The sequence below is a fragment of the Pyrgilauda ruficollis genome, unplaced genomic scaffold (assembly GCF_017590135.1).
Source record: "Pyrgilauda ruficollis isolate IOZ18807 unplaced genomic scaffold, ASM1759013v1 scaffold59, whole genome shotgun sequence".
Lineage (NCBI taxonomy): Eukaryota > Metazoa > Chordata > Aves > Passeriformes > Passeridae > Pyrgilauda > Pyrgilauda ruficollis.
Genome location: NW_024527599.1, coordinates 5,158,997 through 5,182,694, shown reverse-complemented (window position 1 = coordinate 5,182,694; position 23,698 = coordinate 5,158,997). Strand labels below are relative to the sequence as shown.

At 42.2% G+C, this 23,698-nt stretch overlaps 1 protein-coding gene across 10 annotated transcripts; it reads left to right on the top strand.

The window, feature by feature from the left end:
- Positions 1-813: 813 nt before the first annotated feature.
- RABGEF1 (RAB guanine nucleotide exchange factor 1) lies at positions 814-22,116 on the top strand. 10 transcript variants are annotated; one of them, XM_041482597.1, is made up of 11 exons: positions 814-942; positions 9,874-10,059; positions 11,512-11,678; positions 12,688-12,807; positions 14,748-14,768; positions 15,376-15,545; positions 17,079-17,160; positions 17,602-17,734; positions 18,130-18,221; positions 18,809-19,065; positions 20,082-22,116. In XM_041482597.1, exons 2-11 carry the CDS (start codon positions 9,881-9,883, stop codon positions 20,478-20,480), a joined length of 1,620 nt encoding a protein of 539 aa, XP_041338531.1. In that variant the 5' UTR covers positions 814-942; positions 9,874-9,880; the 3' UTR covers positions 20,481-22,116. The 10 variants fall into 10 exon arrangements, with proteins under 10 accessions (XP_041338531.1, XP_041338523.1, XP_041338522.1 ...); XM_041482589.1 differs by having other exon boundaries at positions 849-956; positions 12,691-12,807; XM_041482588.1 differs by having other exon boundaries at positions 850-956; positions 15,379-15,545.
- The last annotated feature ends 1,582 nt before the right edge of the window (positions 22,117-23,698 follow it).

Sequence of the window (23,698 nt, the reverse complement as noted above, 5' to 3'; positions counted from 1 at the left end):
TGCAATTCTGGCTCATCTGGTCTGCAGCCACTGCAGTGCTTTTCCTCACCTTCCCTGGGATTTGAGTGTGCTTTGCCTGACTGCAAATGAAAACTAAGCCAGGAATGTGTGTCCCGGGCTGTTCTAATGGCATTGAGGTGTTCATCATCGCTTCCTGAGCAGGGGCACTGTCAGGGACACCGGCGGGATGGATCATTGCAATGACTGATCCCATCCCTCCCGCACCCATTCCTGTGACCGAGCACAGCAGCTGCCCCTGGTTCTGCAGTGCTCGAAAAGAACCTTTCTGCCTCTGTTCAGAAGAATTTCTCATTTTCTGAAGTAATTTCTTTCTGTCCATCTGTCCGGCTGAAGTGCTCCCTGTCTTACAGCAGGATGTCCGTGCTGAGAAAAAAAAAAAAAAAAAAGGGTTAAAAAAAAAAAAAAAAAAAAAAAGGGGAACCAGCACTCAACACTGTATAACTGAGCATGGAAAGAGGAGTTTGAAATAGCAGCGGATATTTTTATATTCCCCCAAGGCAGCTCCGGGGTGCTCGTGTGGGGCCAGGGCCGGGCCCTGGAGCCCTGGGAGCTGCTGCGGGCTCTGGAGAAGGAAGGGAGGCTGCAAGGTGAGAACTCGCCACGATGGAAGAGGGCTCGATAACAAAAAAGCAGAGGAGAGGGGCTGTGGGTGCATTCACAGCACAGCCCGGCCGTGTGCCAGCCCCGCTCGCCCTCACCGCAGCCGCCAGCGGCCCCCTCAGCCCGCGGCCGCCGCTCCGCCCAGCCCGGCCGGGCCCCGCTTCCTTCCGGGCTCGGTCCCGCCCCGGAGGTGCCGCCCGCCCTTCCGCCGGAGCCGAGGGAGGGACGGGGGAGGGCCCGAGCAGCGCCGGGGCCGTGAGGGGCTGCGGCGGCAGCAGCGCAGCGGAGCGGCCGGGCCGGCCCCGCCGCCCGGGGCAGCCGGTGAGAGCCGCGGGGTGAGGGCCCGGCGGGGTCGGGGACAGCGGGGGCGGCCGTGTCTCCCCGGTTATAGCTCGAGCTGAGGGTCGGGGCTCGGTGTCCGCCCCGCCGAGGGGCTTCACGCCGGCCCCGCTGCCGCCTTGGGCCTGGGCGAGGGGACCCTGGGCCCCGCAGGGCGGCAGCGATCGGGATAAACACCGGGAAAAACAAACACCGGGATGTGCGGAAACTTGGCAAACCGCCTTCTTCCTCCGTGTGCAGCGCCTAAAACCGATTTTTGTTAGATGTACATGTGTATGTTCATTCGATGGGTCTGTGCCGGCGTTAGCGGGGTGCGGGTGGCACCGACAGCTTTGCCACCATGTCCCCCCAGCCTGTTTTCCTCATGAGCTCCTTGTGGATCAAGGAGTTTTTGGCTTTTTTTTTGTAAGTATTGCCGCTGCCCGGCTGAGGATTAAAGTCCTTTAAACTCCAGCCGGGGGAAGTTTAGAGGATTTTTAAGATGCTGAGCGGTGCTGTTTGAGTGCTGTTGTGGGTGTTTGCCCTCCTCCATGTGCAGCCCCTAAAGCTAATTTTGGTTATCTCTGTATTTAATTAATTCCGTGGGTCTGTGCCTGTAGTTAACAGGGTGCAGGTGTCACTGATAGCTTTACCTATAGTTCCCCACCCCAACCTGTTTCCCTGATGAGTTCCTTGCGGATCAATGAGGTTTTGGCTTTTTTCCTGTAAGTATTGTCCCTGCCTGGCTTCTCACCGCACAGCTGAGGATCAAAGTCCTTTAAAGTCAAGCCAGGTGAAGTTTGGAGAACACTTAAGATGCTGAGCAGTGCCTTTTGGATACTTTTGTGGGTGTTTGTCGCTGCTTGTAGCACTGTAGGGTTCAGGTTGTTCCCTTGAAGCAGGGAGTGGCTCAGAGAGGGTGTGAGATCCTGAGAGATGAATGATGTGCTGGAATTACCAAAGAAATTCTCTCGGTGGTGGCTCATTGCTGTCTGAAATCCTGCTGCTCTGTGGCAGGGGCTGGGTTGACTGAGAAGGTTTTACAGGCTAAATTAAATTGTTTTTCATTTGGCTGAGTGTGGCCCAGTGCTGGGAGTTAGCAGCACTGAACAGTTTGGGGGGAAAGGGTGGAATTGTGGAGGTTGTGATTTAAATCCATGATTGACTTACCATAATTTTGTTGTTTGGGCTCATTTGAAACTACTTTTGATTCCTGACACCAGAACTTTGGGAACTGCACTGAGCTGCTTTTAGTTTTCCAGTTACCCAACACCTTTTTGAGGCCAATGGGCAAACCAGACCAGAGGAGAAGGGTGAGATGTTTTCCAGGAACAGGGCTTCGCTCAGGAATTGGATGTGCTGGCTTTCTGGACACGGTTACACAAGTGTTTTTTGCAGCAGGGAGGATTAGGAAGAGAATTGTAGCTCAGTGGAATGTTTTGCTGACCAGGAAAAAGCCCAGAACAGCACACACAGAAAGGGTGATAGGATATAAAGCCAATTATACCAATTCCCGAGACTGCTTTGCACAACAAACAGATTATAAGCTTGAAGATAGTCCATGATTCTGGTATTTAATTTTGTTCTGTGGTGCTATTTAAGATAGAACAGCCTTTCTCAGTCCTTCTTTCCTTGCTGTGTAATCCCCAATTATACTTGGGGCTTTTTTTTTTTTTTTTTTTGTTCTGTGGTGTTATTTAAGATAGAACAGCCTTTCTCAGCTCCTTCTTTCCTTGCTGTGTAATCTGCAATTATACTTGGGGCTTTTTTTTTTCCTAATAATTAACTACTTGTGATAAAACTAGACCTAGAAGTCTTGCTCCTGAAGTCCTGTTAAAATGCCACTTGTAACAAGTCAGGTATGAAGTTTATAGAATGTTTAGAAGTTTTTCTCTGAGGTTTTAGGCAACTTAATTTCCATCTGTGTCCAGTTGAGTGTGCTTGGCAGGAAATTGTGTGTAGGAGCCTATTGCTGCTGTTGCTGAGGAGATTTTAGCAGTTTAAGCTAATCTTCTGGTTCCTGTGACCTGAACTCCCAGTGGAGCAGCACAAAGAGTTTTTAGATGTTTCCTGTGATTTGGTTTAAAGCGCAGTTGTGGTCACATGGGGATGGTGAGACACAGCCTGGTCACTGATGTCACAGGGACAAACCAAACCTGTACCCCCGGGCCTGGGCTGACATTTGAAGGGAAAACACAACTCCAAGCTGAGGAAATTGAGAGCTGCAGCTTTGTGGCCGTCAGGATTGTGGAGGTTTGAAGCAGTGGCTGCAGTTTCCCCTCCAGATGCCAGGACCAGCTCTGTGGTTTGTTTGAAGTGGCTGCTCATCAGACTGTTTCTTTTCTTGGGACTGTTTTTGTAGCAGCTTGCCCTGTTTATCCTACAGCTGCTGGAGCTGAAATCCTATAATTGCAAGGAAGATGCACGTTAAAAGTGGGAGCGCTGCAGAGATAACACCCGGGTTTCTTGCCTAATCCCAACTTGTCTAATGGCTTCTGTATTTTCTGTTCTCAAGCCTGAGCTCATCCTGCCCCACCCATTCCTTGGGAGGAAATTAGCTCATGGTTAATTACCCTGCTGCTAATTACATGGCTGAGCGTTTGGAGTTACACCTGAATCACAGACTCTTTCAACATGTAGGTTGCTGCTCTTCAGAATTTTGGGGCATTTTTGTCAATGCTTCTCTGCAATAAATACATTTTAAGGGCACTTTTCCATTGGCAAAATACACCTTGATACCCTCCTTCCACCCCTCAGTTTTGATGCACTTTCTAACCTACCTTCTAAATCTATTTTTAATAATGAAAGTTGCTGGCTGCTGTCTTGTTCTGAATTATGATGGAGTATTCAGGCACCAGTAAAACGTGAACCAACAGCAGTTCCTGTAAGAATTGTGTGTTTGGAGGCCTCCCTGGTTTTCTTCTTTTTTTTTTCTGCTTTAAAATTCCATTTCTGGGAATGGCCATTAATGCCCAGAGAGTTGCAGTGAGTTCATTGTGAACACTCTTTGGGGCACTTTGATGTTTTTGAATTAGAAGAATTCAGGTTGTTCATTAAGTGCTGGAGTGGCTTTGGAAGAGCTGAATCACATTTGCTCCAGCCCAGTGAAAAGACTGCTGTAGGTTGTTGTGCCAAGATTTTTTTTTTCTTTTTTTGAGAAAACTTAATTTTAGGGAGTGAAGAAAAAACCAAACCAACAACAAGAAACCAAAACATACCCACAACCCAAAGCAAACCTGCCTGTTCCCAGTCTGTGTTTTGCTGGTTTTGGATACATTTAATTAAGTTGTTACCAATGCTGAAACTCATTTATAGAACTTCAATTATAGAATTAAAGCTACTCCTGTAATTTGCAGCGTTAGTTTGTGGAGTTACTTAAAAACTGTTCTTCCCAGCTTGTAATAATTACAAATTGATTGCAATTAGCTTTTACTGAAGGTGTTTATTGATAGATTAAGCAAGACCCTTTCTGTTCACCTTTGAATATGAGCTTTTCCAGCCAGCTCTCTAAAGGTGACCTCAGCAATCCAGCACTAATAAATAGTTTATGACCCAGCTGAGATCTCCTGACAATCTGCACTGCTAATAAAGGTACAGATCATTTTGCCTGCTCCATCCCTGGCAAGGCAGGGAGGTGGAAAAGAACCAGAAGAACAGGCTGGGGGTGTTGGAGCCCGTGGTAGATCCGTGCTGCTCCTGAAGCTTTCACCAGTGCTTTTTCCCAAGCCAAAGCTGTGGCTGCAGTGCTTGTGCTGTGAGAATTCCTGGTGTTTCTTGCTGAAAAGAAGGTGTTACATGAGTTTAGTCTTTCATGTGTGCATTAAATTGGGTTGGAGGAGCCCTTTTTTCCCCACCACATAAATGCTGAGGATGCTTCTGCTCTTTGCTGTGACTGACACCTGATTTAATACATTTAATATGTATTTTTCTGGTTATTTTGTAGCTTGGTCAGTGTGAAAATTATAATTTATTATTTTGCTGTTATTGAGCTACAAAAGGTCCTGGAGGAATGATTGCTGCTCCTTCAGTCCCCTTTATGGAACGTTGGCAAAAATGGCCTTGGGATTTATGGGCTTGGAACAAAATTGGTGTTTCCTGTGTCTTAACTGTCTCTGTGTTGTCTCAAAGGTGCTTCAGAGTGTGTGACAGGGAAAGTGAAGTGGCTCTCAGGCAGAATATTGAGCAGGAAAGTTGTTTTTGCTGGTTTGGGTTCCTGGTGGTGGTAACTGAAACCCTGCAGTGTTTGCACACATGTTCTCAGTTTCAGCTTTACAGAGCCACAGAGGGCAGGCAGCCACTTTGGCCTTCCTGAAAAACACTCTGAGTTCCCATTTTCTGAAGGGACAGCTGTGATTTACTGGAGGTTCTTCTTGGATGAAAAAATTGAGGGGTGTGAGCAAGGATGGAGAAGTGTGTGAGTTGGTGTTGCCCTTCTTAAAAGTTGTCTACTCTAAACAGGTGAATAAAAAGGAAAAAAGAAAAAAAATCTAAGTGTGGGTGCAGCCAGAAGAATATGTTGATAGGAAGATGTATTTGAAAGCTTCAGAATAAATTGCATTCAAACCAGTAGAAAGCTAATTTTGAATTAAACCACAGTGATTTGGTGGGGTTTTTTTCATCATAACAGAACTGCTGTGAGATGCTCTAAAAAAGCTGGAGCAGCTCTGATCTGTCACTGGAGACCTTTGATGTGCAGCCCTGCAGACAGATCTGGTTCCACGTGTATCAGAGGCCTCGTTTCCTTTTGATTTCAGTAGAATTTGGAAAAATAAAGAATTCGGAAAAATAATCTGGACAGGCAGAACATGGAGGTCCCAACTGGGAATTCTTGTGGCAGCAGGACAGGGAGCAGTGGGACACCTTTCCAGGCTGGGATTATCCCAGATCAATCCCCCAGGAGCCACCCTCAGTGTGTGAGGTGCACTTTAAAAATCATAGACAAGAGCTGGGTGATTTCCATTTTCTCATTTCACTGGAGAAGGGGAAACCAGAAGCTTTTACTTGCAAGTAAGTAACATTAAGTAAGGCATTTTATGAATTTATAGCTAAGTCTGAGAGCCCATTGTTTTTCTGAACTCTTGAGAGGGGTGTTGCTAATTAACACAGATATTAAGGTGTGATGAGGTCTGGACCTGGCACAGAAATGCTCAAAAGAAGATTCTGTCCCGTGGTGTTTGAGGTGTCATTCTTTCCTTCCCTGGTGAATTCACAGTGTTTTGAAACACTCACTAAGCAAAGCAGTGGATGAAGATATTTTAAATTATGTTAAATTTTTGTTCCTGGGAGGGAGATGTGGTGTTTCTTGAAGTGCTTTAACTGGGATACAAAGAAAGAGATGCAAGAAGGATGTTTGGTGCAAAGCCTCTCTCCAAATTGTACTAGTTAATGTTATTTATGATCTTCTGATATTTTTTTGTACTTCTGGATTCGATTTTTTTCCTTTTTTTAATGTGGAAGTTTGTTACCTTCCTCATGTTTTTCTGACTTCTCAGTGGGCAGGTGGAATAAAGGTGTTTGCAGTGGCCTGCTCTCCAACTCCAGAAGAACAACAAATTTGGTTTTTTCCTTTCAGTTGTGTTAGAAGTGAGCTTTGAACACTTGCATTCAGGGCAGGAGTGAAAATAAGAAATCTGACCATGCACAGTGGGTGGTGTGACTGTGCAAACACCGAGGAGCTGATTGTTGTGTAAGCAATGATCACCTTTAGCTGGAGTGGGAGGGAGGGAAGGGAGCAGAGAAAGGGAGGAAAAGCATTTTGGACACTCTACAGTTCCAACAAAACATTTTTATTATGTAAGATTATAAATATATAAAAATAGATTAAATTATTATATATCATATGTACTATATTATATATAGCATATAATAATTATATTAATAGTATATGGTTTCATATTGTATTCTATTCTAATTATACAATATAGTATATAGATATTAATATAATAGCACATAATATGTTATTAATATAAATAATTATGTAAGATTATAATTATTTTATTATGTAAGATTTGGCAGTGATTTACTTACCAAAAAATAATTTGAGAGGGTTTTTTCACATTCATTTTCTCAAAGCCCAAGTTGTTTTCCTCATTAAAGTACTAATGCTGACCTGCAGAAATCAGCTGGGAAAGTTTTTTTTTGTTTGTTTGCAAGGACCTTTTCTGTGTGAAGTGTCAGCTCTGTGTGCAGCATGTGACTCCTTCCTGTGGCTCAGGGTGACTCCTTTGTCCCCAGGGCTGAGTGGTGGCACTGCAAACACTCCGGGCAGGGCAGGAGCAGCTCCTTGCAGCCCTGCTCTGCTCACTGGCCACGGAACAGAATTTATTTTTGGTTTCGTGTACACAGAGGGTGCCAGAGGGGAGGGTGGCACTGGGGGTGGAGCTCTGGGGGCACAAAGGGGTTTTGGTGCCTCTCTGGTGGCAGAGCCGTGCTGTGGTTTCAGGTGTTGGGGTGGGACAGAAGCAGGGCCAGCTGTTTGGTTCTGCTGCTTTAATTCAGAGTCTGGAGTATGGGGCTTTTCTATAAGAGCAGACACTTGGATTCTTGGAATTATTGCAGTTCTGGGGTTGTAACTATAAACTGCAGTTGTAGTTATTGCAGTTCTGGGGTTGTGCTTTTGAATAAGAGAAGACACCTGGATTCTTAGAATTATTGCAGTTGTAACTCTGTTCTGGTGGGTGACAGGATTTTATAGGGTTTTATTTCCTGACAGAGATCCCTGTAACATTTCTGGGAGGTTGGTGATATGAGAATGTTTTTATTTGTTGTGTCTTTGTGGTTTCCAGTGACAATATTGACTGATCATTTTCACATTAATGGCAATTAAACATTTGATGAATATTTATAGCATTTTTTTTCTAGGACAGGCACCTGCAATAGAGGTCTCTGACCAAAATGCTGCTGCAGCTTCTGCTTTTAGGAAATGGTCTTGAAACTGAATCAGTGCAGAGTTTCAGGCTTTTGCTTCCCCTTTCTTTGCAGAATTGTTGCTCAAGGACGTGAGTGATACTCTGGGAATGGCCTGAGTGTGCAAATGCTGCCAAAATGCAATTCCTGCCCAGGCTGTGCAGCTGACACACACTGAGAGTTTCATTTCTGAGCTCTGAGGTGTTGGCAGCCAGGAGCTCCCACACAGACCTTCCCTGAGAAATCAGCAAATGAAACAAAAAATTTTTGTGAAAACAACATATTTATGTTTCTCAGTTATTTCTTCATATGGGAATGAAGTAAAGCTCTCAAATATTTAAAATATCGTTTTTTTTTTTTTTCCCATTTTGCTCTACAGCAGCACAATATTATCTGTCAGACTTTTCAGTGGGAAAGAAAAGAAAGTATTCAGCTGCTCTCCCATCAATAAAAATGAGAACACATAGCTATAAATTACGTCATTAAGAAATGTATTCCCTTAATATGCATGTCTCTACAATGAAACTATTTTTAGGTTATTTTTAGAAACTCATTATTTCTTTCAAAAATAGAAAAGTGGAAGAAATCTTAATACTTACGTAGATAAGATGGAATATTTAATTTGTTCCCCCCTCAGAGAAAATTGTGTTTCCTGTTACTTTGCTTAAAATAACTTGATTACATTAATGGGAAATGTTAAACATGATCAGTCTTTTAAAATGGTTAACTGAGCTTGGAAGAAAAGAGCTGGAATTTCCTGTGGTAGAAAACTCTCAGTGACATTTGTGCATATTCTGTCTTCTGCTGGATGATCCAGGGAAGAGTTTGGGGATGGAATTTCAGGGGAAAGAAGATAACTGAGTCAGTTACTGATGTTTGAGAAAATCCCTTTTCCTCTTGCTTTCCATACATGGCACTTCTGGAATGGCAGGAAGGCAAAGGGGCTGCATTTACTGGGCAAAACCTTGCTGTGCTATTTCTGCTGCCCATGTTTGTCAATATTGAAAAAAAAAATCAATATTTTAATATGCACACCTTAACCTTGCTGCTGCAGGTGATCCTGTGCTGCTTTTCTCCTAGGATGACTCCAGCATTTCCCACTGGAAGCAGGCAGCTGGGATGTGGGCTGGTTTGTGTCAGAAAGGAAGGGGAGGCTGGATGCTCACTGGGTGCTCCAAGACAGCCTTGGCACGGTGCTGCTGTGGGCAGGAGAATCTTTTTTGTTGCAGTCACTGAATATAAACCCCCAGAGCTGTGCTGTGGGCAGGCAGCTTAACCCTGGCAGAGCTTGGAGGAACTGGGGATGTGCCCAGCTGGGTCAGCTGTGATTCCCCCTGGGCCCTTTTGGAGGCCAGAGATCCCTAAAGCCCCACCAGAGTGGTTCTGTGCAGGCTCAGTCTCAGCACACAATATATTCTAAACCCTTTGCTGGCTTTTGGAACTTTATTTCTTTTTTCCCCGTTGCTTTGTGCCTCTGGCTCTGAGAACAAGGTGCTGGTGAGAGCAGAGCCTTGGGCCTTTGTCCCCTGGCTGTGGCACTGTCACTGCAAAGGTGTGCCTTGGGCCTTTGTCCCCTGGCTGTGGCACTGTCACTTCTGCCCTGGACCATTTTCTGGACCTGTGTGAGGGTCACAGCCCTACAAAGGTGTGCCTTGGCAATTTGTCCCCTGGCTGTGGGACTGTCACTGGTTCCCTGGACCATTTTCTGGACCTGTGTGAGGGTCACAGCCCTACAAAGGTGTGCCTTGGCAATTTGTCCCCTGGCTGTGGGACTGTCACTGGTTCCCTGGGCCACTCTCTGGGGCAGTGTGAGGGTCACAGCCCTGCAAAGATGTGCCTTTGTCCCCTGGCTTTGGGGCTCCTGCTTATGTAACTGTGCCCTTCCTCCCGTGGCACTCATTCAGTTGCTATGGAGCTGTTAAATAATTCAAGCAGGTGACTCCTTTCTAAAGGCAAACCCTCAGAAGCAATGATTTCTAGCAGGCTGCTGCCAGGTTTGTGTTTTTAACCCTTCTCCTCTTCCTCCAGGAGGAAGATGAACCTGAAGTCAGAGCGCAGGGGGATCCACGTGGATCAGTCGGAGCTGCTGTGCAAGAAGGGCTGTGGTTACTATGGCAATCCTGCCTGGCAGGGGTTTTGCTCCAAGTGCTGGAGGGAGGAATACCACAAGGCCAGGCAGAAGCAGATTCAAGAGGATTGGGAGCTGGCAGAGCGGTAAAGAACCTCCTTTTCTTCCTTCAGGGTGACTCCACCACATTTTGTTCCTGCCTCCTCTTTCCTAGTCCTATTTGCTCTGGCTTTGCTCTGGCTCAGGTTCATCACAAATTCCCCAATTTGACCTTTCCTTGCTTTTGATGTCAAAATGGATGTTTAGGACATTCTGGTGTAAGAGGTTTGAAAGTAATGTCTTCGAGGGAACAAATGTAAACAGAGCCCAACCTCCCAATACTTTGACCTAATTTGCATATGCAAATCTGTACTTCTGTCTAGCAGTTAGAAGGGTTAAAGGGACAGTTTTGATTAAATATCCTCTGGAGATGGCAATTATTTTCTTGGGTATGGGCAGCAGCATGGTTTTATATTCCAGCTGCTGATTAAAAACTGATTTTAGTCTTGTCTGTGGTCATTTTTTAAACTGCAGGCTTAAGCCCAAAAACATCAAAGCTTTTTTTTTTTAAATTGTCTAATCACTTATTTTCTGCAAACCAATCTAGTTTTCCTCTTGTGATAAATGCTTGACCCTGAAAATGGAAGTTGTGTTTTCAGAGGTAGCAGCACAGAGGTCATGTCATTGTTTTCCTCTGCCATAAATGTATTACACAGTTAATAAAAACTTTATTATTAGGGCAAATATTTATGCTGCCAGTCTTAGGTCATCTCTAAAACAAAGTGGGGTATTTAAGGAATTCTTTAATGAGTAGCTGGGAGATGCTGAAGGCACAGATAAGCTGTGATTGTTTGTTGTAGTGAACAGACAGGCTTGTCAACCCTGATAAGATACAATTCCTGCCTCAAGAGATTGCAGGTCCCAGACTATTGGTGGTCCATCCTGAGCTGGAGGGATGTTTAAAGACAAGTACTCAGTATCCTGAAGGGTGATAGAATGTAACCTATTAGAATCCTCCTGCACAGGGGGAAAAGAGGGTGCAGGGTTGGTGAGTTTACCCTCCTCTACTTTAGATTAGAAGCTTGGTCTTTCAAACTTTGCCTCATGCATTCAAGCAGACATTTATCACAGAGCAGATTATGACAACAATGATCTATTTCCCAAAATATTCCTGAGATTGGGACAGGCTATTTTGCTTTTGTAAGATGGGAAAGGACTGCCTGAGGCAATAGACTGGGGAGCTCAGTGTGAAGCAGGGAGGAAGGCAGTGAATGTGCTGCTGGAAATCCTTCCCTGTGCCTCTGGATAGCTCAGAGTGTGACATGAGGGGCAGGTGACCATGCTTAAACCTCAGTCTTCTCCCTTTGGACCTCACTGTTTAACCCTGAGCTTTCCCTCACTTCTGCCACTGCAGGAAAGGGGGGGTGTCCTGTAGTGAAGGGAGATAGGCAGAGGGAAGAATTAACATGCCAGATGAGTAATTAATGATTGCACAGGAAATCAGCTCCTTTGCCTTGTTTCTAAGCCCTTAAATCAGACCTGTCTTTTTCCAACTCCAGGCTCCAGCGTGAGGAGGAAGAAGCCTATGCCAGCAGCCAGAGCACCCAGGGGGCTCAGTCCCTGACCTTCTCGAAGTTTGAGGAGAAGAAAACCAACGAGAAAACAAGAAAGGTCACTACTGTGAAGAAGTTCTTCACTGCTTCCTCCAGAGCAGGAGCTAAGAAGGGTAACTCTCCTTTGCTTTTCATGCTTCTGTACAGTTTAAACTGAAAAGTTTTTGTTCTAAAAGGCAGATTAATGCTCTGTGCTTTAACTTTTAAAAGTTGGGATAGTGACGCTTCTGGAGAGGGATTGCTACTGAAAACACAGAAAAAAGTGAGTGATGCCAAACAGTCTGTTAAATAGAAAAGTGCACTGCTAAACCTGTGTTTAGATGTGATTATACATAGAACAGGAGCTCTTCCACTAAACAGCAGAAATGTGTTCCTGGTGCTGGCACTGCACTGCTGAGGGGAAGTTCCTTGTTCCTCTGGCACACATTCCAGAGAAATTCCTGAGTCAGCCATGGTGCCACACCAGGATTTAGGGCTGGAAGGGGAATTCCTCCTGGAGAGAGCACCAGAGAAGGTGCTGGCTGTCAGTCACCTCAACAAACTGCTGTGTGTGAGTGTGATAGAAATATCACACTCACAGTGAGATAAAATATCAGCTGGTGCTGCCAGAGTGCCTCACTTTGACAGGAAAAAATGGGATGTGTGAGCAGGGTGCCTTGAGCTGCACATAAATGTGAGGCTGGCAGTGTTTGTGTGGGCTGGGAATATCAAGTTTGTGGCTGGCTGGGTGTTTGTTCTGCAGAATGTGTTACAAGCAGGAATGATGAATGGCACTGCTGGCTTGGCATAGCAATAGCTCACACAGGCAAAAGCTGGGAAATGCTGGGCTCTGGAGGAGGAATTCCAGAAGGAAAAGCAACATTAATCTGTCTTAACCTTAGAGACAATGCATGTCCTTTGTTTGAAATTCAGCATTTTTCTGGTTGGAGTTGTCCTGGTGCATGGCAGCATCTGGCTACACGAGGCATTCATTCACCTGCATTCAACTTTTTTTTTTTTAAATGTTCATTCTTCTCACTTTCCATCTTTTTCCATCTTTCTTTTCTTTTTTTATCCCTTCACCACCTGTCCTGCCATGCTCCTGCTCTTGGTGCCCTGCTTGCTTTGGCCTTTTTATTTCAGCAGCTGAAGAGAAAACCCCTAAGCAAGGACAGCTTGGGAGGGAGAGAAATGCTGATAACATTCTCAGGGATTTGAAGGAGATTTTTACTCCCTCCTGGGAACTGGCTTCCCCTTCTGAAGGTAATGCAGCACAGCCTGGGCAAGCTGTCTGCCTGGTTTTAGTAAGCTTGGCTCTTAGTTGGGCTTTGCTAAACACAAACTAGGGTTGTGCCAGTTGTAACTCGTGCTCTTCAACATGAAGATGGCAAAAAAAGCAAGTCCAGCATCCTGAGGGGATGTTGAATCTCTGAACCAATCCTTTGCTTTTTAGTAGGGAGGCACAAGAGCAAAGCTGAAGCTTCTTTGAGCTCCACTTTAGCATTAGGATCAAAAAAATAAGAATTTTCTAAGAATTAGCTAGATCTTGTGCTGCTTTGTGTTTTTATTTTAAAAAATTCCAGGTTGCTGTTAGAAATCTGATTGTTATGAGTTGAAACCACTTCAAGAACTTTGGCATTCTCAAAACGTCTCCAGATATTTGTTATATAAACCAAGAAGAAAATTTCCCATCATGAGGAGACAATGGTTGCACTTAAACCAAAAGGACACCAAACCCCTTGATGCAAACAGCATTAAGAGCTCATCCTCCATTACTTGTTTGCAGTCCTGACTTGTTCTGCTGGCTAAAGAAATGTGCAGTGTTTATTAATTATTACAGGAAGGTGATGAAGGGCTGTGTGTGACAGAGCTGGGGACAAACCCTGTTCCACATTCCATGCTTGGACTGGCTCCTTGGCCATGGCACAACCATAGTGAATCCCTGGAGTACTCCTGTTCTGCTGTGACAAGTGGCTTTCCTGTAGAAAGATTGAAATATTAATTATGTTTATTCTTTGTGAAGCTGATCCTTCCTTCACTCTTCCCATGCTCGCTCCTGGCGTTTTGGCATTTTCCTCTCTTTAACTTGTTTGAATTTCTTGGCTGTGATCAGCTTCTTTTTAGTTAGACTGAATTCTCTGAGAACACAAGACAAACCTGAGGATATTTTGTTCCTGGAAGTTCATTTGCTCCTGCAGCCCTTGGTAATCAGTACAGATTAATTTTCCTTAAATCAGGATTTCAGCTCAGAGATTAGTGAAGCTGCAACTACAAGTATTCTTGGTGTAACTCATTAAAAGCATTCTAAATAACATTCACTTTTTAATATTAATATTAATCTGCCTCAGTTGACTACATCTCTCTAGTAACTAAACAGCAATCTAGTTTGTATTTGTGACTGAAAAAATAATATTCACATTCCTTAAGGTCAAATAGTAAAATGAGGCTCATTATTTTTATAAAAGAGTGAACTCATTGTTGAAGTAAGTAAATAAACCTTCAGCTGTACTGTGAAATGAGATCAGTGACTAATCATGGCAGAAATATCTGATAATTCTGCCCTTTTCTTGGTTTATTATTTTTAAATAAGCTTTCTGCTTCTCTAATGACAAATTTAATTCATGGCCAACCTTCAGCTGGAATCCTGTGGAGGATTTGGGGTTCATGCAGTGAATCTTGGGTATAAAGGCAATGGAAGGAATTCCCCTCTGGAAAATGTCCCTGAGTAGCCAGAAAGGAGTTGGATTTGCACTCTGTATCTCAATTGCTGCAGCTGGAATTTAAATATTTGCATAACCTTTTCTGTTCTGGGCACTGAAATACCAGAGGTGCTTTGATGGTGCCTGGCCAAGTTCCCTGAAGTGTGGGGCTCTGGTCAGAGGAACAGAATTTGGGTGACACAACTTTGGATTTTCTGTAGTGCTTGATCTCTTCAAAAACACATAACCAAAAAAACCCCACTAAGCTCCCTCAAATCCAAATTAAACCAACTTAAACATATTAATCCCATTTCTTTCTTTTCCCTTTGGAGTTGTGCATGCTTTTTGAAAGCAGGATTTCTGTGCATGTGAAGTGTTTTCGGGTTGAAAGCCGTGTTTGTCTCGTGCTGACCATGAATATTTTCATGTTTTCTGTCTCTCTGCTGCTTGCCTCTCACCACGTTCATTTCCACCACCTCTGTTCAATCCCTCCATTTCCAACAGCGTTGGCTGGCAAGCTGAAAGGTGGGTGAAGGTACTGGAGCAGCACAATGAGCTTGGAACTTGGAAAATTAGATGGTTTTGTGGGAAAAACCCCCTGGATGCAGCTCTGTCATCTTGCAGTGTGTGCTCCTCGAGCAGAACTGCCCTGAGCTGCTGGGGAGCCACTTGTGTTGGTGCAAGAAATGTACAGGTCAGGGACAGTGGGAAAACTACCCCATTATCTTTAGGAATCTGCAGAATCCCAGCTGGAAACATGAAATGGAGATGTCTGACCTGGGACTGGCTGTAAAACCCAAAAGCAGCCCTGTGTTGCAGTCACTTCTAATATAAAAAGACCATTAGGGTGAATGGGGATGTGGCTCTAAATGTTCCACTTCATTGGGATGCTCATTTGTCCTGGAGTTGTGTTTCATAATTATTGCTGTGTTTAATAATATCCAACATTTCCCTGGCAAAACTTGAGAAATAAAATTTACACAATTGCTCATTTACTATTTACATTTACACAATTACAAATGACCAATTTACACACCTGAAAAAAAAAAAGTGACTTGAAATGATAAAACCTTTCTGCAGTTACCCATCAGTGTAAAAAAAAGCTGATCTGTTGTGCCCTGAATTTTGCCAGCAGAGATCCAGGAGGCCAAGGCTCCCAGCCCTTCCATCCACAGGCAGGCCAGCATCGAGACAGACCGAGTGTCCAAGGAGTTCATAGAATTCATCAGGACATACCAGAAGCCTGGCCAGGATATCTACAAGCAATGCAAACTCTTCTTGGACACCATGAGTCATAAAAGGGTGAGCTCTGAATGCCTCTTGTCTCAATAAAATGGGGAAATTGGGGAGAGAGGGAGGAAATGCTGCACTTCTTCCTGCAGTTTGGATTTTCTGGAGTGAGGCAGGAGCCTTCAGATGATTGGATTGATCAAATTAAGATCTGGATGCCTTTTTTTTTTCTTTGGTTGTTTGGGACCAAAGGATCCTGCTAACCCCAGAGCAGCCCAGATAAATTAGTCCTGACTAAATCCCACATAAATAAGTCTGTTCAGCAATATTCTACATTAATCTGACTTGTGGAAATGATGTAAGATATCACCTGGTGAGTTTTTAGATCTCACCAGGTGAGATCTAAATTTAGATTTGGAGTGGTTTGGGTTGGAAGGGAATTAAAGATCATCTGGTTCCATGGGCAGAGACACCTTCCACAGTGCCAGGTGGCTCCAAACCCCATCCAGCCTGGCCTTGGACACTTCCAGGGATGACACAACTTAAGCCTAAAAACTTCTAAAGATAATTCAGCATCAACCCACCCCTCTCCTTTTATAGGGGAAGGGGAACTTGACTGTTTTTTTAAATGTTAAATAAGTGTTATCTTCATTTTCCATTAAAAAAAAAAAATCAATATTCTTGTAACATTAGTCTGTGGTGCCACCTATGGTTGGAATGAGTCAGAATTCAGCACAGCTTTTTTTTCCCCTTTTCTTCTCCCTTTCCTATTTAGTTCCTCAAATTATCTCCTCACGAATTCTCATGGAACCTTACACTCCCTCTATTTTGAATTCTTCTTGAACTTTTATTCCCTTTCTTTTGGGTCTTTTTATTCTGAGCACAGAGTTTGTGAGTACAGTGACGGTTTATTTTTGGCTTCAACCACTGAAGGTGTTCCCATTTCCTACTTCAGCCTTCTCAAAACGTGGGATTTTTTTTACCACCCATAAACCAGGCCTGAAATCCAGTTTCAGCAAAAGCTGAGACCTGTGTTCAGGAAAAAGTCCAGTTTTTTGCCTTAGAGAATTCAGAAATCAAATTCTCCCCACACTTTTTTAATGTATGGTTTCATTTAATGATGAAAATTGCCTTAATTTTATGTTCTTCAGGAGCTCAGTTAGGAAAGGCCAGTGTTTTTCACAAATACCACTGTGAATATATTTCACAGTAACTTTATCACCAGAAATGTCTGCTGTAGAGATATTCCTTCAAATAATTGATGTTTTTGGGGGTTTTATAGATAATGTCTTCTAAAAAATCAGAGGTTAAATAGGGACAAACATTTTCCTTAGTCTGAGTTATATAGTCAGTGCTCCTCAGGGGAAAAAGCCATTGCACCTGTGCTAATATCCATTTATTCAGCAAATAAACACAAATCTCTCACACATTAAAGAGCCAGTGTTGGCTTCTCCTATTTTTAACTAAAATTGAGCCACTATAAACACCTCTGATGACACCTCTGCATTCTCAGACTGTTACTGCAGCTGGACACTTGCCTTAAACCAAAACAAAACACGAGGTGCTGCTGCCAGCCCTTCACACTTACTCCCTGTTCTCTTGCAGGATTTAAGCATTGAGGAACAATCTGAATGTGCCCAGGACTTCTACCAAAATGTAGCAGACAGGCTGCAGACACGTTGGAAAGGTACCAAGTTCTTCTCTTTCACCTTCCTCTTCCAAAGGCAGTGATGTAAATTTAGATTGAATTTTCAGTTCAAGCAAAGCATTCAGAAATGATGGGAACAGGTTCTGGTACCAGAGTTAGAATTGTTCCCTCTAGGAGGTTTTGCTGTCCAGATGTTTTTACAAATATTTTTACTTTCTTTTAAATTCTCAGTGGAGTTCTGTTGGATTAAGCCCTTTACTGACCCAGAGATGGGGTAACTGAGGAGCATTTAAAAAACTTTTATTCTATTTATAGAATAAATATATTATATATTTCTTATATATATATGTTATAAAGGATGTATTATATCCATTTATGAACTCAGGTTGGCTTGAATGATTAATCTTGATTTGCTGATATTTGGATTAAACCTTCCAAAGAGCCCTGGAATATTTCATTTGTGGGATTCATCCCTTTCAGTGCCCCCTGAAAAAGTGGAGAAGGCAATGGATGAAGTTGAGAAATACATCATGACTCGCCAGTATAAATATGTTTTTTGCCCTGAGACAACTGATGATGAGAAGAAAGACCTTGCTGTCCAAAAGAGGATCAGGTAAGGCTTGAAAGGAAAAATAATTGAATAATCCCTAATGCTCTAAATGAGCCCTGAATCAGCCATGTTAAAACCTTGTGCTGTGCACAGAAAAATGGCTTTTTAAGGGTTCAAACCATTTTATTTAAAATACAGAAAGAATTAATAGCTGAGATAATAACAACCACTACACTGGGAAAATTTGCTTTTGTTAAATCACAGCCAAAAATTTTTTTTTTAAAAAAAGAAGTGCTTTCTCTGAAAATAAATTACATCAGTGGAATAAACTGGTTTATGGCTGGAATAATGCCTCATTGACACAAAGCATTCCTTTGCCCTGAGTTCAGGAAACAAAGGTTTCAAACACCTGCATGAGAGTGGCACGGAAGGGTTTAACCCTTTTTCTCCTGTCCCAGGGCTCTGCACTGGGTGACTCCCCAGATGCTGTGTGTTCCTGTCAGTGAGGAAATCCCAGAAGTCTCTGACATGGTTGTAAAGGCAATTACAGGTTTGTGAGTGATGAATTCTATTGATATTTATTCTATATAAATAATAGTCCTATATATTATTTATACAGTATTCTATTATTATATAAATAATATTAATTATTTACAGCTTTCAATTGCATCTCTCTTGCTTATGAGATGATTTTTTGCTGTCATCATGAGTGGGTCCAGGCTGTTAAATGTGCAGGAATTTGGAATTTCATCTGTGGAGCAGGGATAATTTCCACACTGAAGTGCTTGGGTTTAACTGATCTACTTGAAACACTTCCCCACAGACAGAAATGATGCAGTAAATGAATTTTAAATAAAATATCATTTTAAATAAAATAATATCATTTAAAATAAATTCAGGTAGTTCTAAATAGAATAATATCATTTTAAATAAAATAATATAGTTTTAAATAAATTCACGTATTTTAAAATTAATTGATGTAGTTATAAATTAATTCATATAGTTCAAGGTTGCTTTTTAGAAAGAGCAGGAGCAGAAAATGCACTTTATTTCCACGAATATTACCCAGCAAATCCTGCTTATTCAGTGCCTGATGATTACAATTTGAATGATTCCAGGACTTTTTTCCCCTCGCAGACATCATCGAGATGGACTCCAAGCGTGTCCCTCGGGATAAGCTGGCCTGCATCACCAAGTGCAGCAAGCACATCTTCAATGCCATCAAGATCACCAAGAACGAGCCAGCCTCTGCTGATGATTTCCTGCCCACCCTGATTTACATCGTGCTCAAGGGGAACCCCCCACGCCTGCAGTCCAACATCCAGTACATCACTCGCTTCTGCAACCCCAGCAGGCTGATGACTGGGGAGGATGGATATTATTTCACCAACCTGGTGAGTGCAGCAGGGAGGGTGGGCTTGCACAGCAGGGTTTGGCTTTTATCTGGAGGTAGGAATTGCCAGCAAAGGGCATAAATTCAAATTCATGTACCTAAGTTCAAATTCATCTTCAAACAGTGGTTGAGGTTACTTAGCACACAGCCTGTTTTGTCTCCTCTCTCTTCCATCTCTGCTGTCCAAATCAGATTATTTATTAATTTTTAATTAATTATTTTTTTTATTAAAGTTATAAAATAAGATAATTTATTGTCTTATTTTATAACTTTAAACCCTTTATTTGAAAAGTCTGATGCTAAGATCTGGGTGTATTTTTATCCTGCAAGATCAGGACTCTCTGTTCCTCAAACCCTGAGTTTGGGCTGTGCAGATGTTCCAGATGCAAAGTCCCCTCTGAGAGTTTTTTGAAGGCCATTCATGTGTGGAGGTAAACAGGGATTTTACAGCTTCTCCAAGAGGCATTTCTTAGCGTGCTCTGTATTTTATCCTAAAATGTCCTGGAGGGAAATTACAGAGTTAAATGAAACACTTGGATTGTTAAAAGTTCATTTCAGTAGGAGCCAGAGCATCCACCAAGTGAGCTGAGCTTTGACATTCCTTCAGGAAATTAATTAATTAAATTAATCTGCATAGCAGATCTCTGCTGATCAGATAATTAAATATTAATACACTGCTCCTGTCTCCTTGGCATGTTCCTGCTGTTCCCTCACCTCCCCAACCCACAGACCCTGAGGTCTGGAATGTACCTTGGCAGCTCAGTTTTTGATTTCCTCAAACTTCTGGGGAGAGGAAAGAGTTGTATGAAGTGCCTGATAAAATTAACTTCTGGAAAAGCTCATTTAGGGCATTAAAAATATTGAAAAACCAGTTGCTGGTGTAAGAAGAGGGAAAGGAATAGAAAATGTTGTAACATTTTCTGTAAATGTAAAACTGCAAAACAGTTTTCTGGCTGTAAAACATTGCAGTGTGTGGTGATTGCAGTCCTGCAGTGATGCTCTCTGCTTTGTTTGCAGTGCTGTGCTGTGGCCTTCATTGAAAAACTGGATGCTCAGTCCTTAAACCTGAGCCAGGAGGATTTTGATCGCTTCATGACGGGCCAGACCTCCCCAAAAAAGCAGGAATCTGACACTTTCTCCCCTGATGTGTGCCTGGGGGTGAAGCAGATGTGCAAAAGCTTAGACCTCCTCTCTCAGTTGAATGAGAGACAGGAAAGAATTGTCAGTGAAGCCAAGAAGCTGGAGAAAGACCTCATTGATTGGACTGATGGCATCACCAAGGAGGTGGAGGATATTGTGGAGAAATATCCCTTAGAAATCAAACCAAAAAGTCAAGCCTTAGCAGCCATTGACTCAGAAAACGTGGAGAATGACAAGCTGCCCCCACCACTGCAGCCTCAGGTTTATGCAGGGTAATTTTCCCCAGCTAGCTGGGAAGGGAAGGAAATTTAAGGCAAAAAAAAAAAAAAAGAGCTTAAATCAGTACATTTTAAAAGGTACTTTTGTTTTGGTTTTTTGGGTTTTTTTCTTTTCTTGGTTAAGTGTAATGAATTGTATTTATTTTAGTCCAGTAGGTTTCTATTAGGCTTTGGTGGGTTTTTTGAACTGAATTTCGATTTTCTACACAAACTGGTGTAATTTTTAAGCAACACTAGTCCATTGACATCTCTCCTGAAAGTTCCCTTCTAAGCATGCACTTAATTGTTTTTAATAATTGGTTTAACTTGAAGCCAAGTTCCAGCAGAAAAAAAAAAAGTACCAATGTTAGTCTGAACTTATTCTGTAGCTGTAAAGATGAATTATATATTGTAAAATATGTAAAATTGTAAATAGATTTCAAATCTAATGTCCCAACTGTGCATGAGCTCGTGTGTGAGTGAAAATGATCTCAAAATATTCATTTTAGCACCTTTCAGTTCCATCATGTTGCAGTAAAAAGGCAAAAATGCTGTTGGAGTTTGGATAACCTGGAAGGGAGAAGTTGGAGTGATTTGCAGACTTAAAAATCATCTTAATCTGCTTTGTTTAAAAAAAAAAAATTATTTAAAAGATGCCATTTCTTCATTTAAATGCTCTGTCAGAACACCTGGTAGCCTTGAGTGGTGCCCAAAAGTGCTGATTTTACTGCTTTGGGAGGGAAGGTGGGGCCAGAAATCGAAAATATTTCAGGAATAGGAGGAAATATTTGTATTAAAAACTGCATAATGTGGAACAAAAAAAGGGGAGGGGAAAGAGACCATGAAAAAGTTGCTCCAAAAGTGTCTCTCTCTCTCCTGGTCACTTCCATCAGTGGAATAAATTTTGGTTGCTTTTTTTGACAATCCTGGGAAATAATAAATAAATAAATAAATTCATATAATTTGAGATTGCTTTTTAGAAGGAGCAGAAAAATGCACTTTATTTCCATGAAACATCAACGTTCTGCTCTTCAGTGACCCCTTCAGTACCTTGAACAGCCAGCTAAAAATGGCTTTTTGTGTCACTGAAAGTCACTAAAATTCAGATTGGGGTGGAAAAGAGGAGCTCACCCCACAGAAAACAACCTTTTAGAACAGAACTTTGAAACTTTTTCTGTGTCATTTTGAAATCTCTTCCAGCTCCAGCCAGCCCTGACCTGAGATCCCAAACCCAAAGCTCAGCTGGAGCTGCTTTTAAGCCAAGTTTAACTCTTGCCATGAGGAGGAGAGCACAAAGCTCGTGCTTCATTCCCACTCCAAGGCACTGCTATTCAATTTGCACTGCAATAACTTCAGACCACGACTGTGATTTTCCCTTTTTCTGGCAGGTTTTGGCTTTTTTATGAACTATGCACCACCCCTGGTGTTCAGAGCAGAAGCTGCAGCACTGGGATGCTCACAACAACACCAAAAAAATGAAATTATTCCGTGTGTCACCGCCCAAATCACTTAGTGAACAATCCTGGGATTTATTTCATTTATTTAGGTGCTGATTCCCATCTCCAGGTTTGTCCCGAGGGAGGGGTGGGGGAAGCAAACTTGCGGCTGTTGTGTAAATGAGAGTGTTTAAATAAAAGTTCTGCCCTGGTTCATGAGTCCCTAAACCCTCCTCGCCTTTTGTTATTCCAGTCACGATTCATGGCTGCTCCTGCATCCTCTGAGTCGGGAGAATCTTTCTATTTCCATCAATTTCTGATCAATTTCAAATATCTGTTTCTATTTCCATCAGTTCTCAAGTGCCCTCTAAGTTCTAGGCTGGGTACCAATGTTTATTTTTGTTTTCTTTGCAGAGGAGTCGTTGGGTGATGAAGCACTTGGGAAGGATTTTGTAACTAAAATCTCTTTTTTCCAGTGACATCTTGTAGTTAAGGCACCAAAATGGGGGTGTTTGGAGTAAACTAGTCAGGAAAGGTGGATTTGAGTCAATTTGAAAAATGTGAGTAAATTTGATTTGAGTGAATTAGTCATTAAAAGTGGATTTCCACACCTGGAGTAATCCCTGAGCAGGGCTGGAGCACAGAGGCACTAAATTTGAAAAATTTACTCAAAATTTGAGTGAATTAGTCAGTAAAAGTGGATTTCCACACCTGGAGTAATCCCTGAGCAGGGCTGGAGCACAGAGGCACTCAGAAAGTTTGGGTGAGACCCCAATGCTGCAAAAAATAACAAAGCAGAGACTTTAATGAAATATCATCCCTTTTAAAAAATGATTTAAATGGAAATATCATCCCTTAAAGTGGTTTAAAATACTGGTGCTGTGCCCACAGTCACAGTGTCAGAAATTTGCTTTATTTTTCCTGCTCTTAGCTCATTGTCACTGAAAACAAAGACTCTGCAGCTCCTCGGCTTGGATCTTTTATTGTAAAATATTTCTTTGCATGGGAACTTCTGCATTTATTTCCTTTGGTAAGGAAGGTATTTTACAGGAAAAGCTGGAGTCATTAATTGTGACTGTTCATTAATTCAGTGCTGTCATTTTTGGAGTTTCTGACCTTTCAGATCCTCATGGGACTGCTGGAATTTTACCTTCCCAAAGCATTATTAGGGAATATTTTTCACCCAAATATTTTAATGCATAATCATTAGCTTATTTTTTATTATTAATTTATTTTTATGCAATATTTAGGGAAGGTTTTCTCCCAGCTTGCCCAGCTGTTAGGGACACTAAACAGCTCCACCAGAGCTCACATTTATCCTCCTGGAAACATCGCCATCCTATTACTTATAATTATATTATCATAATTACCATATTGCCAATAATATGGCAATATGGTAATTATAATAATATAATTATATATAATATAATTATATATTATCATGTATATAATATATATTATATATAAAATTATAATAATATGGTAATTGTTAATAGTAGTAATATAATGCAATATAACACAATTATATTATTTATCACGATAAATGTAAACGAAGGTTTGTTTGCTTTCAGGATTTAACCTGAACAGAAATAACAGGTTTTACACTTTTTTTTTTGGTGTAAATAACAGAAGAATAACCTTTAGGCATTGGAATACCCATTGGTATGGGTATTTCTGTTAGGAAACATAACAAAAAAGATGTTTGGGGATAATTTTTCGAGGAAAAGGGGAGGTGGAAGGCGGGAACATCCTGAGGGAGGCTGGAGCGCGGGGCCGGGGAGACACCGCCGTGAGGGCCCGG

Coding starts and splice junctions, on each gene's coding strand:
- RABGEF1 (XM_041482597.1), top strand. CDS start 9,881: ATGAACCTGAAGTCAGAGCGCAGGGGGATCCACGTGGATCAGTCGGAG. Junction 12,808..14,747: donor ACTGGCTTCCCCTTCTGAAG/GTAATGCAGCAC, acceptor CATTTCCAACAG/CGTTGGCTGGCAAGCTGAAA. Junction 14,769..15,375: donor GTTGGCTGGCAAGCTGAAAG/GTGGGTGAAGGT, acceptor GAATTTTGCCAG/CAGAGATCCAGGAGGCCAAG.